The 11,681-nt window shown below is 34.6% G+C and overlaps 2 protein-coding genes across 5 annotated transcripts; one reads left to right on the top strand and one right to left on the bottom strand.

Annotated features, from left to right (window-relative positions):
• Nucleotides 1-894: 894 nt before the first annotated feature.
• On the bottom strand, nt 895-1,851 carry LOC145950113 (uncharacterized). Its single transcript, XM_083061056.1, has 3 exons — nt 1,739-1,851; nt 1,171-1,417; nt 895-1,056 (listed from the first exon to the last, which is right to left on the bottom strand). The coding sequence occupies exons 1-3, from the start codon at nt 1,849-1,851 to the stop codon at nt 895-897; spliced, it is 522 nt and encodes a 173-aa protein (XP_082917182.1).
• Nucleotides 1,852-5,319: 3,468 nt separating this feature from the next.
• LOC109795155 (U2 small nuclear ribonucleoprotein A') lies at nt 5,320-10,904 on the top strand. Of its 4 annotated transcripts, none has more exons than XM_083060422.1 (10): nt 5,320-5,488; nt 5,624-5,746; nt 5,830-5,870; nt 6,042-6,171; nt 6,285-6,490; nt 6,890-7,063; nt 7,744-7,794; nt 8,772-8,945; nt 9,140-9,196; nt 10,559-10,904. In XM_083060422.1, the coding sequence occupies exons 2-10, from the start codon at nt 5,665-5,667 to the stop codon at nt 10,562-10,564; spliced, it is 921 nt and encodes a 306-aa protein (XP_082916548.1). In that variant the 5' UTR covers nt 5,320-5,488; nt 5,624-5,664; the 3' UTR covers nt 10,565-10,904. The 4 variants fall into 4 exon arrangements, 3 of the variants coding, with proteins under 3 accessions (XP_082916548.1, XP_082916547.1, XP_020210168.1); XM_083060421.1 differs by having other exon boundaries at nt 5,321-5,483; XR_002239535.3 differs by having other exon boundaries at nt 5,322-5,483; nt 9,082-9,196.
• Nucleotides 10,905-11,681: the final 777 nt, after the last annotated feature.

Below are 11,681 nucleotides of genomic sequence, written 5' to 3'. Positions count from 1 at the left end.
GAAAGCAAAAGAAGGATAAATTTGACACGGATTAACATGGAATTGGACAAAGAATCAAAGATGCAGAAATGGTTGCTTTTACACAATCACAGCTCAAAAGTTCCACTTTATTTTATTCTCCGACACTTTTATAAACCTTTTATTTATTTGTTTATTTATAACAGAGGGAAGTAACATTTAAAAAATTATAAAAATCCTAATTTCACATTCTCTTTAATATTTTAAGTTTTAAAAAAAGACTTCAAAATTATAAGTGGGATCATCTCTAAAGTAAATAAAGCAGACTAGGCAAGGTGGGCGAATTTGGTCTTTTTTGGCTCCTTGAATTAATTTAAAAAATGTTTGATTTGGTTTAGTTAGGTTCATCCAATGATGATGAAACCTAGATAAATCAAATCTATGAAAAATTAGGAGCAAAATGAGTCCAATATGTAAAATTTTGCCTAGGCCCAATTTTGGCCCAATTACTAGTCACACCCTCAAGCATTGCTAAATGTCACCCCTCTTTTCTTACTGAAAAAATAGAAAATGAGTGTATCAACAAAGGAGGTTAAATGGAATCAAACTCTCCAAGTAACCCACCCTAGAATCAATATACAATGACTAATAAAAGAAATTAAAGTGCCTCACAAATAAAAAGGCAAAAATAAGCTTATACAAGAGAACTATGTACAAGATATTTACAACTAGAACTATGTCTTCTCTTCATGATAGAGTGGTCCAAATTGAAGAGTACCTTAGGCTTGGAAAGCCCACTGGTCTTCAAGGTGTCCACTAGTCTTCAAGGTGGCCATAGCTCTAGAGATTGGGCCCTTGGCTCATGGTCCATCATCCCATTCCTCTTGGTTCCTTTAATGTATCACCTCTTGGATTCCTTGGCCTTGGCCATAGTTATCACTCATTCGGGAACACCTCAACAAAATTCCTCACTACATCTATCTCAGCTATGACCCTCTCGGTCTCCACACTCATGGCAACAAGCAGAAAATAGTATTCTGCTCCATCTCTCAACAATGATTTAGCTTGACCAGCTGAAATCAACAGCTCCTCCTCCACCTGAGGAAAGATCAGCCTCCTATTGACACAATCTATAAGGATGCGATTGGTAGATAACCAATCCATCCCTAAGATTATGTCAATATCCACCAGAGGCAAACAAATCAAGTTCACCTTGTACCTTTTCTCATTCACAATAATAGGATAGCCAGCACACAGCTTAGAAGCAACTACCAAAGAAGAAGCGGGCGTCGACACTAGCAGTCTCAACCCCAAGTCACACACCGGCACACCAAGCATAGCAGCACATGCATAAGATATAAAGGAATGAGAAGCTCCAGAATCAAACAAGATCATCACATCCTTACCAGCAATTTTACCCTTCCCTTTCACAAGGTCTGAGGAAGTAGAAGCTTTAGCCCTAGTCAAAGCGAATACCCTACCAGCAGTAGTAGGTCTATCACCCCTCTAAGCATCACCTCTCTAAGCATCCCTCTCCGGTCTGTCCCTGGCAGGACAATTGGCCGACTCATGACCCATCTGATGGCACTTGAAACACCGACTCTCCGTGTGTGGACAATCCCTAACAAAATGGGGTCCAACACACTTGAAACATCTAAGAGTGGCACCTCCACCCTGTCTCCCTCCTCTGGCAATATCAGCAGGTTGCCTAATGACAGAACCCCCTTGCTGTGGTTGGGGCCTATCATATGGCTTCCTCTGATTTCCTCCTCTCTTGGACCCAGCTGGTCTCTCAACAATCTTAGTCACACGGTTGCCACCTTCCAACCGCTCAACAACTTTCGCCTTCTCCACCAAGGCCGGAAACTCAGTGATGGTCATATGCACCACCATCCTCTTCAGCTCTTGTTTCAACCCCTCAGCAATTTTTTTGCATTTTCAGGCCTCATAAATAGCTTGTGAGTAGAAACGAGCTAGGTGCTCGAATCTCATCGCATAATCAGATACAGACAGTCCACCCTGGTGCAACCGCATGAACTCGGCCTCCTTAGCGTGCCTCACGCTCTTCGGGTAGTACTTCTCCAGAAACACCCTCCTAAAGCACTCCCAGTCCACTACAACACCTCTAGCAGTCAACATATGGTGGGTGCCCCTCCACCAATGCTTAACCTCTCCAACCAGCATATAAACAGCATAAGCCAGCCTCCTCTCCTAAGAACATCCTAGCATAATGAATATCTTCTACAGTTCACAGATCTAGTGGTCAGCTACCTCTGGGTCTGCATCTCCCTTGAACTGTGAAGGATGGCATTTCCGGAACTCAGCTAGATCTCAGCTCTCCTGCGACCCCACGGGCCTTGCTGCACTAGCTGCAACTCTATCAGCATTCATCCTAGCAAAATAAGCATTTTGCTGCTGCATAGCCATAGCCATCATCTCCATGGCACGGGCTATCTGCTCATTGGTTCTAGTCATTGTCTACAAAAGTAACAGCACCTTCAGTATACAATAACTAAACCAAATAACAATCAACAACACAGAAATCAACAAAGAAATTAGCACAGCAAAGTAACTCAACACAGAGCTCAGCACAACAAAAGCCGAAATGAACCACCCCCAAAGAGTGTCCACTGGACTCGAACTGCTCTGATACCACTAAAGTGTAACGACCCGCTTGGCCGTCCCACACAGCTCACAGATCCACAGCACCACACAAACCTCTGGCAATACCAATTGCGCCCGGCGCCACCTCTGGCAGAGACTCTCAAGGACTCTCCACGCCCGGCGAGACGTAGTCACACCTGGTGCAGCACCAAAAATCCCAAAAACATGTTACATACTGATATCGCGCCCAGCGCGGTCCAACCACGCCCGGCGTGGGCCATCCAGAGGCTCACATTCTCAAGCTCGCCCGGCGCACACACCCTTACACCCGGCGGGCTTGCCCAATGAACCCTCCGGTGGTCACGCGCCTGGCGCCAAGAACTGCGCCCGACGTGATACTCAGCAACAACTCACCAAGTTCGAAAATCTTGCCCAAATCCTGCAAAAATCAACATTTCCAGCACATGCAAACCAGTCAAAATGCCATATTAGACGTATCAATAATTCAGACTTTCTAACATATCAAGACTAAATATATTTGAAATTTCATATTAGACGTATCAATAATTCACTTTAAATAAGTCAACAATTTCTTTTAGATATGTCAACAATTCATTTTGGTTCAAATCTACCTTAGACACATAAAAGTTAAACCTAAACTTTCTAGCATACTAAGACTAACTCTATTTGAGATTAGACACATAAAAGTTAAACCTAAACTTTCTAGCATACTAAGACTAACTCTATTTGAGATTTTATCTATATAGATTTTATCTAAATTCATTTTGGCCCACCCTCCACCCTCCACCACTAAACCACTAAACCCCTAAACCCTAAACCCCAAACCCCAAACCCCAAAACCACCAACCCACAACCACCAACCCCCAACCCCTAACCCCTAACCCCTAAACCATAAACCATAAACCCTAAAACCCAAAAACCTAAAACCATAGACCGTAAACCCTAAACCATAAACCCCTTATCATGTACTACGATATCGTTGGACAAGTAGTCAATAACAAGTATGTGAAACAAGGAAGACTCCGTACACTCGGGTATTAGTTGAAATTAAAATAAAACAATGATTAACTACATTGGGCAGCATATGCTTACATGTTCAAAATGGTTCTTATAAAAGCATAGTTATAGCACAATAGATAACTAAAGGAAACAAACAAATTACATATGCATAGTGGACAAATGACGATTTGGCACAAAGGTATAGACTAGAAGTTGACAAAAACATGACAAAGTGGACACATGTTTATTCCATTGAAACAAAATTAGTAATTTTTTGCTTGTGTATTATTAGATTAACCATCAACTTGAACTTTATAATCATGATCCACATCCTCATGTTTTTCATCGTCATTACCTAACATTATAGAATCATTCAAGTTTTTTAGATCTACAGGAAGTTGGCTAGACTTCAATGACTATTATCATGTACGAATATTAAATGTACTACTTTGAAACAGTCCTTTTCATAATACTTATTTAATGTACACATATTTCAAAACCATTCTTACAATATTATATAACTATTTGTTTATAATTTAACCATAGACCCTACTATTCAATTGAGCATGTCTATCATATTGATCAAATCCATAAAATCTTACATTATTTTAGAGCACTTATTTTTTAACTATAATGACTTTGGAAGCATCAACAAGGCTCAAATAGCCAAAATCTGTATAATTACAAGATTAAATTGAAATTATTATAAAGTAACAGACAATCTTGCTTTATTCTTGTAACAGAACCCTTAATTAACCAATAACATCAACACTTGGAAAAGGATGGGAAAAAATAACCGCAAACAAGGAAAGACAATATTGGTATGCATAATAAGACTACAACTTCTAACGAAGAAGGATGTTCACACAAAAAACCCCTAACAAATTATATAATTGTAAGAGAATAGACAGCATCCGAGTGTATTCATTAATAAACCCCAAACAAATTGTTGGGTTAAACCAAAGATCAATATGATTATAGTGATTGCTTAGGGTAAACGTGCTACAAAGTATATGATACAATACGTGCATACGATTCGATATGATTCCAGTCGTTCAGTGAATCGTTTGGTGCTTGAATCACACTATGAATCCCATGAGTCCGATCTGAATCGCAAGAATCATGACTTATACAAGAATTGTAAGATTCTTGCACAAGCAATTATGTGAAGATTTTTTGGTACTTGAATCACACTGTGAATCGCACAGAAATATTATAATTAAATACTTATTCTGTTTCACTTGAATATATTACATATTAAATTTTTTATTACCATATCAGAATATTTGATAAACAGGTTGAAAATAAATGTTATAATTAAAAAATTCCTTTCAAACATTATAACTTATTGGTTATTATTTCTTTAAAAACTTTTCAATATAAAAATTATAAAATGACATAAATAAATAAATTGACAAATAATGTCTCTTATAATTTTATAAAGATCAAGGATTAAAATTACATGATAAAGATATTTTTTAAGTAATTTATAAATATAATAATTAAGATATTTTCATTCATTCGGTATAGTTTAACGCTCGTAATTCATTTTCAAAAGATCTAATGTTGAAAAATTAGTTTCGCTTGGTGGGAAGTCTTTCCTACCTTAGAATCCGTCCCAGTTTAAAATAAAAATCATGTTTCACTGGGTTTTAACGGTTGATGGCTTGATAAGAAATGGACGGGGCATTCTGGTAATTTCGCAATCGATTACTTAGGGTTTAACCGTTCCTAAGCTTAAGAGTGTCGTCGTTTCTATTCCTCCTCTTATTTCTTTTTTCCTCTCTAAACATAGCCACCCTTACACTCTCGTACTCCTGCTCCCTCTGTGCTCTCCTTCTCTCACCCTGGTTCCGTGAAATCAAACCACTCCGATCGTTGTGCTGTCGCCAACCAGCAAAGTAAGGTGTTGTTTTTAGAGAACCGGTGGCATCACCACCGGCGGCTTGCCCTTTGCGGTTTTATCAAGGATTGACTATTCTTTCTGTGGTTATTTAAATTGTTTTAGCTTTGTAATAACACACTTTGTAATTTGATCAAGGCTCACCACTATCTATTCCTTTTGGAGTCTAAGTAGAAGAGATGGTGAGGCTCGCTGCTGAATTAATATGGAAAAGCCCTCATTTCTTCAATTCAATTAAAGAGCGTGAGTTAGATCTTCGAGGTATTCCTATCTCCCTCACGCTTTCCATATCTCTCTTTTTTCTCTAATTGTCTTTGAGAACATGTTAATCATATCATTGGCAGGTAACAAGATAGCTGTAATTGAAAACTTAGGTGCTACCGAGGTGCGAAATTTACTCTTATTCCCTTCCTTTTAGTTTCCCCTTATATTCTTGAAGCTTCTTTTAGTTTCCCCTTATATATTATTCAGTTTTTATATGCTTCAATTTAAAACTTCATAGTTGTTCATATTCGTATTCATAAATTTTAGTTCCTTTGTAATGGATTTCTTGCAGGACCAATTTGACACCATAGATTTATCTGACAATGAGATTGTCAAACTGGAAAACGTGCCATATCTTAGCCGGTTGGGTACAATGCTCATTAACAACAACAGGATTACTAGAATTAATCCCAACATTGGAGGTACGGTGTGAACTTTGAACTGCACATCCTCTCTTTCCATTTGCGACCTCTTTCCTTCTAGTTGTTAGCCACAAAGTGTGTTGCTCTAGCTAACTGTGCCATTTGTATTGCAGAGTTTTTGCCGAAATTACACACACTAGTTCTCACAAACAACAGAATTGTAAACTTGGTAGAAATTGATCCTTTAGCATCCCTTCCAAAGCTGCAGTTCCTTAGTCTGCTAGACAACAATATTACAAAGAAAGCAAATTACAGGCTTTATGTTATTAACAAGCTGAAATCCCTCCGTGTTTTAGATTTCAAGAAAGTGAAATATATGGTAATGTTTTCTTTTTCACTACCCACACATCTTTTCTTGGCTTGTTTTTTGAAATTTGAAAGATAGGATGTTCTGGTAACTTTTGCGTTCAATTAAAAAATATGCATTTTAAGCTTGAAAAACAGAACTACCGCTCGCTGGCACTGAACACCCAGTCCAAGTGTGCAAATTTTACTACATATAGCTGTAGATTATGAAACAATAGCCCTTGTTTTGCTTAAGGTTTCATAGAGTGAATGACTTCAAATTCTACCCAGAATTTGGGTGCATGTTTTTTGAGTCTATCAATGTTTAAAAAAAATGAGAATTCCTGTATATTGTTAGATCTATTTCTTGTTTCCAATTACTCGTATCCTTTGATTGTATTTCCTTCTTTTGATAGTTTCTTATAATCAATAGGAACGGTTGGAAGCCAAAAACTTGTTTAATTCAAAGGAAGTTGTAGAAGAAATTCAAAGGACCCTAGCAAAAACGTTTTCACCTGGTGAAACTCCAAATGTTTCAGAAGCATCTGAGGAACAACAGACGCCCAAAGTGGTTGCTCCTACACCTGAGCAAATTATTGCTATTAAGGTATAATGATACTTGAACTCTTCAATTTATTTAAGGCTTATCACTGTAGGGTTGAACATCTGACATACCCATCATGCATTCTCCATGTTATGCATTTGATGTACCTTGCTAAAAGTTCTAGATGAGAAAATTTCCTTCTTGCTTCTACCTATAACTTTACATCATACCATTGGAGGCTATTCCAAAGTCATTATAGTTAAAAAAATAAGTGATCTAAAGTAGAACTAATAATGTTACCTTCAAATTATTGTTGCTTCTACAGTAATTTTTGCTCTGTTTCCTATTTTGTGCTGGTTTGATTTTTGTTGAATGGATAAAAGTTGGTAACTCATTCAACAGGAAGAAATACATTGATTTAGTTAATTTTGCTTAGTTTCTTGCATGTAAATATTGTGAATATTTGAGTAATATTTCTTTAATTAAATTAACCAGTCCCTAACTTGGAGCTTTAAAATTAATATTTGACAGTGCTTTGTTTTGACAATTTAGAAATATGCTGTAAGATGTCAATACCTGCTGTTCCATAGATCACCTATCTTTAGCTAAGAAATCATCTTCATTCTATATTATAGTAAATGACCATATGTTCATAAACTACAGAGTTCCCTTCTCTTGAAAGCTGGTAGATCAAGTTGCTAAGCTTGATTACCTATTGTTTGACACGTTTCTATTTTATGCAGGCTGCCATTGTCAATTCTCAGACACTTGAAGAGGTTGCTAGACTTGAAAAGGTGCTTGCTTCTCTAAATTAGATAACCACTTCTTGGATTTTAACTTTTGGATTGTTTCATACTCTTGTTTAACATAATATTGAAATTATTGTAATTAACATGATAAGATCATTTATAACTAATGAACTGTCGTAAGAGGGGTGATCGGATGGGAGACTCTCCTGTGAAATGTCTCATGTGCCATTGGAGCTCAGAGACAATGACATGTTCTCAGATTTTCTGTCATCATTTGGTAATTTCTGGCATGTAATAAGAACGCTGGATTATTTGTCATGTGGGTTAGATTGGTTTTTGGTCTGTCATAAATTGAGGAGTTCCTCTTGATTTTCTTTAGGGGTTTGGGAAAAGAGAAAAATTGTTGTGAGCTTTCTTATCATCTAGTCTTTGGATTCTTGGTATGATATTTCTGTGGTTATTTTCTTGTTTCATGATATCATATCTTCAAACTTAAAATTTCTAACATATTTCTAATTTAAATTGAGGAACGGTTTACATTGGTGACAAACATGGCATTCTTGCACCATTCAATAACTTTAGTATGTTTTTATTGGTCAAATTGTTGAATTATAACTCCTTTATTCCGAATTCCGATAGTTTGTGTCCAAGTTTGTAAAAATTGATCAATGATAAGAATATTATTAGGCAGTTATTATTTTCATATATGTGTGTGTGTATATATATATATATATAATTATATATATATATATATATCTATATATACACATCATAATCTTTATGTATATCAATGAAATACTTAATAACTTGGATTAATGTAAGATTTTATACATTTGATGAATATGATAGACACGTTCAATTCAACATTAGGTTCTATGATTAAATTATTAACAAAAAGTTATTAATGTTGTAAGAATGATTTTAACTTACAATGGTGAAACCGATGTCTCATTTAATTATCTTATCTATTATGAAAAGGATTGTTATAAAATAGTACATCTAATAGATGTACATGATAACAGGCATTGAAATCTGGCCAGCTTCCTGAAGATTTAAAAAGCTTGAATGATGCTATAATGTTGGATAATGTTGATGAAAAACATGAGGATGTGATTCGTGATGATAAAGTTCAGGCTGATGGTGAATCTATTAATACACAAGAACAGAAAAATACTGAATCTGTTTCAATGGAACAGGTATGTGTCCACTTTGCCATGTGTTTGTCAATTTTTATTCTATATCTTTGTGGCAAATCATCATTTCTCGACAATGCATATGTATCCTGTTTGTTTCCTGTAGTTATCTATTGTGCTATAACTATGTTTTTATCAGAACTATTTTGAACAAATAAGCGATTTCTAGCAAGTCTGCGGACTCTTCCTCGTTTCAGATTCTTGTTACCCACAACTTGTCCAACCATATCCCAGCACATGACAGCGCATACATGGTAAGTTGTCCCGTTGCAGGCTTGAGACTGTTTCAGGCCATGCTTGCTACCTTTCACCTGAATCTCATCACCCCAAGTAGCTGTTTTAGACCATACCCTGCCCCTTCATTCGCTATATAACAGTAAATATTACAAATCAAAGAAACAATTTATCAAAACAAAAATAAAATATAACAAATATTTTAATGTCTAAATAAAATCATCTACAACTACATGTTTGTAATATTAACATCATAACACTACCATACATATTTTGAAATTTAAAAATATTTAAGCTAAACTAAACATTTTTAAATTTATTTATCTTGAATTTATTTTTAAGTTAACACCAACCATAAACTGAACAATGGAGGTCAGTAATTGATCACCACACTGCACTAGTTGGAATCGTTTGATATTACTCCTCTTTCTCGGAATCTGACTTGGCACCGGTGGGAGGATGCTGGACGTTTGACTGAAGATCGAAGAAGAAACAGCGTGTGTTTTACTCTTCCTTATGATATTTTTAGAATTTAAACTAATAAACTAATTGGTTAGCTTGTCCAAGATGATTGTATAAATGATAATATATTATATTATAATATGAAAAGTTAAAAGAAGACTAGGAATTAGGTCGTCACTCGTTAGTATCACATGCAAGCCTGCCTCCAAGGTCCGTCTCTGGTTATATCCATAGGTGTGGCAATTCTAATGGAGAGGGATTTGTTTATATATCTCGGAAGACTCGGAAACTGCCAGGGCTAACCACATGAGCTAAGAATTCAAATCAAATTACTGCAATGGAGTAGAACAAGGTTTTGCAGCAGTAAGATTGTGCATAAAAACATAGGTAATAATCAGTCAAGTGGCATTTAATGATAAAATTATGCATGAAAGCAGGTTTAGAAGTGCTGTATTTAGCATATCTTATATGCTACTTAATGAAGCACGGTAAAAACTAACAATGTAGTACTTCCTCCGGATTTGATTATAAACAAAATTATCTAACTTAGACAGTTAGTTAAAATTATTTAATTTTGCTTATCTCAAATTAAAATAGGCTCATTTTCTATATTGCCCTTCATTATAAGTTGATATCAAGAATAAAGGAGTCATTAGAAATAATCTTAATTAAATGAAAGGTATTTTGAAGATAGTAACATTAAATATCTATTAAAATATAGGATATTTGAACTACGTAAAAGCACTACTCCTGTATAGAAAATTAACACCATAAATAGCGTACTTTTATGTCCTTCCATAAGTAATATCTTGTCTTTTCCTCTCGTTGATCTGTTTATATTTCACACCATTATCTTTGTATGTTTTTATGCTGTAATAGTATTGTATGCGATGCTTCAATTTTCATCATTTTTTTTTCAGGCTTAGGGTGAAGATTTTGAGTCCTAGCACTTTAATGTCGGTTTCTTGAGTCAGTTGGTAATTTTCCATGAAGTGTACATGATGAATCTTCTGTAGTGAACAACGGGTAGTACCTGATGAATCTGCTGTACTTGATGGATTACCTGGGAACAGGATGTTTCAATTTCTCTCGTAGTGAATTATTGCTTTAGCCGTATATGTATTAATTTGATTCTTTAACTTGAACGATTACGACATTTTTGTTCGTAGCCATCAATGTGTTGGTTCAAGATAACTATCTACCTGTATCCAACATATTGTCAAACACCAGGTGAAAATGCTCTGATAAGAAATCCATTCTTTGACAGCAGTGGTGAAGATCATAACTTTAGAGATGCAAACAAAATCGAAGTAAAATTGTTGACAGTTTTCTTGTTAATAAATTTTTTGAATTAGAAAAGGGGAAATTAAAATATAAATAATCAGTTTCCAAAATAATTAACTTAGAAATAGTTTGTAATAAGTAATTTTAAAAAAATTTAAAGGGTTATTTTATTTTGGTAGAGCAAGATAACAATTTTTTTTATCTTTACAATTTTCATTTTTTAATTTTTTTATTAATGTAGTTCTTTAATTATATGAATTTATTATGTTAAATTAATTTGTTAGTCTTTAAAGTTTTTCAAATTTTTTAATTTGTCTTAATAGTTAAAAGCACTCTAAAAAATTCTTATAGATAAAAAATTTTGTAATTAAATTTTCAACTCACTATTGTTGCTACAATTTGGTTAGTTTGTATTGGTTGGACATTTTGACATCTTTTAATATGTTAAAAATCATCCTTTTAATATGCTAATTAAACTAAAATTTAAGGTTTCTTTCGCATTTTAATGTGAACTATCTCAGTTTTTAACTCGTTGAATATTTTTCTATATTATAAAAACCAAGAAAATAATCGAAGATTTAAATTTGTCTGAGAATTTTTTATCTGCATAATTTAAATTTAAATTTAATATTTATGTTTGTAAATTACACAAAATAAATGCGTATTTTGTACAATTAAAATTTATAATTTTATTTACATATACATATACATATAATATATATATATATATATATATATATATATATATATATGTATGTA

This window comes from Cajanus cajan, chromosome 7 (genome assembly GCF_000230855.2).
Source record: "Cajanus cajan strain Asha chromosome 7, NIPB_CcT2T_4, whole genome shotgun sequence".
Classification (NCBI taxonomy): domain Eukaryota; kingdom Viridiplantae; phylum Streptophyta; class Magnoliopsida; order Fabales; family Fabaceae; genus Cajanus; species Cajanus cajan.
Note: the sequence above shows the minus strand (reverse complement) of the source record. Positions and strands in the feature narration are given on the sequence as shown.

Bases quoted from the DNA above. Each gene is read 5' to 3' on its own strand.
- LOC145950113 (XM_083061056.1), bottom strand. From the start codon at position 1,851: ATGGTGGTGCATATGACCATCACTGAGTTTCCGGCCTTGGTGGAGAAG. The intron at 1,418-1,738 runs GTCCAAGAGAGG...CGCTTTGACTAG, and splicing joins ATTGTTGAGAGACCAGCTGG to GGCTAAAGCTTCTACTTCCT. The intron at 1,057-1,170 runs GTGAACTTGATT...ATCTTTCCTCAG, and splicing joins TGAATGAGAAAAGGTACAAG to GTGGAGGAGGAGCTGTTGAT.
- LOC109795155 (XM_083060422.1), top strand. From the start codon at position 5,665: ATGGTGAGGCTCGCTGCTGAATTAATATGGAAAAGCCCTCATTTCTTC. The intron at 6,491-6,889 runs GTAATGTTTTCT...TATAATCAATAG, and splicing joins TCAAGAAAGTGAAATATATG to GAACGGTTGGAAGCCAAAAA. The intron at 7,795-8,771 runs GTGCTTGCTTCT...ACATGATAACAG, and splicing joins AGGTTGCTAGACTTGAAAAG to GCATTGAAATCTGGCCAGCT.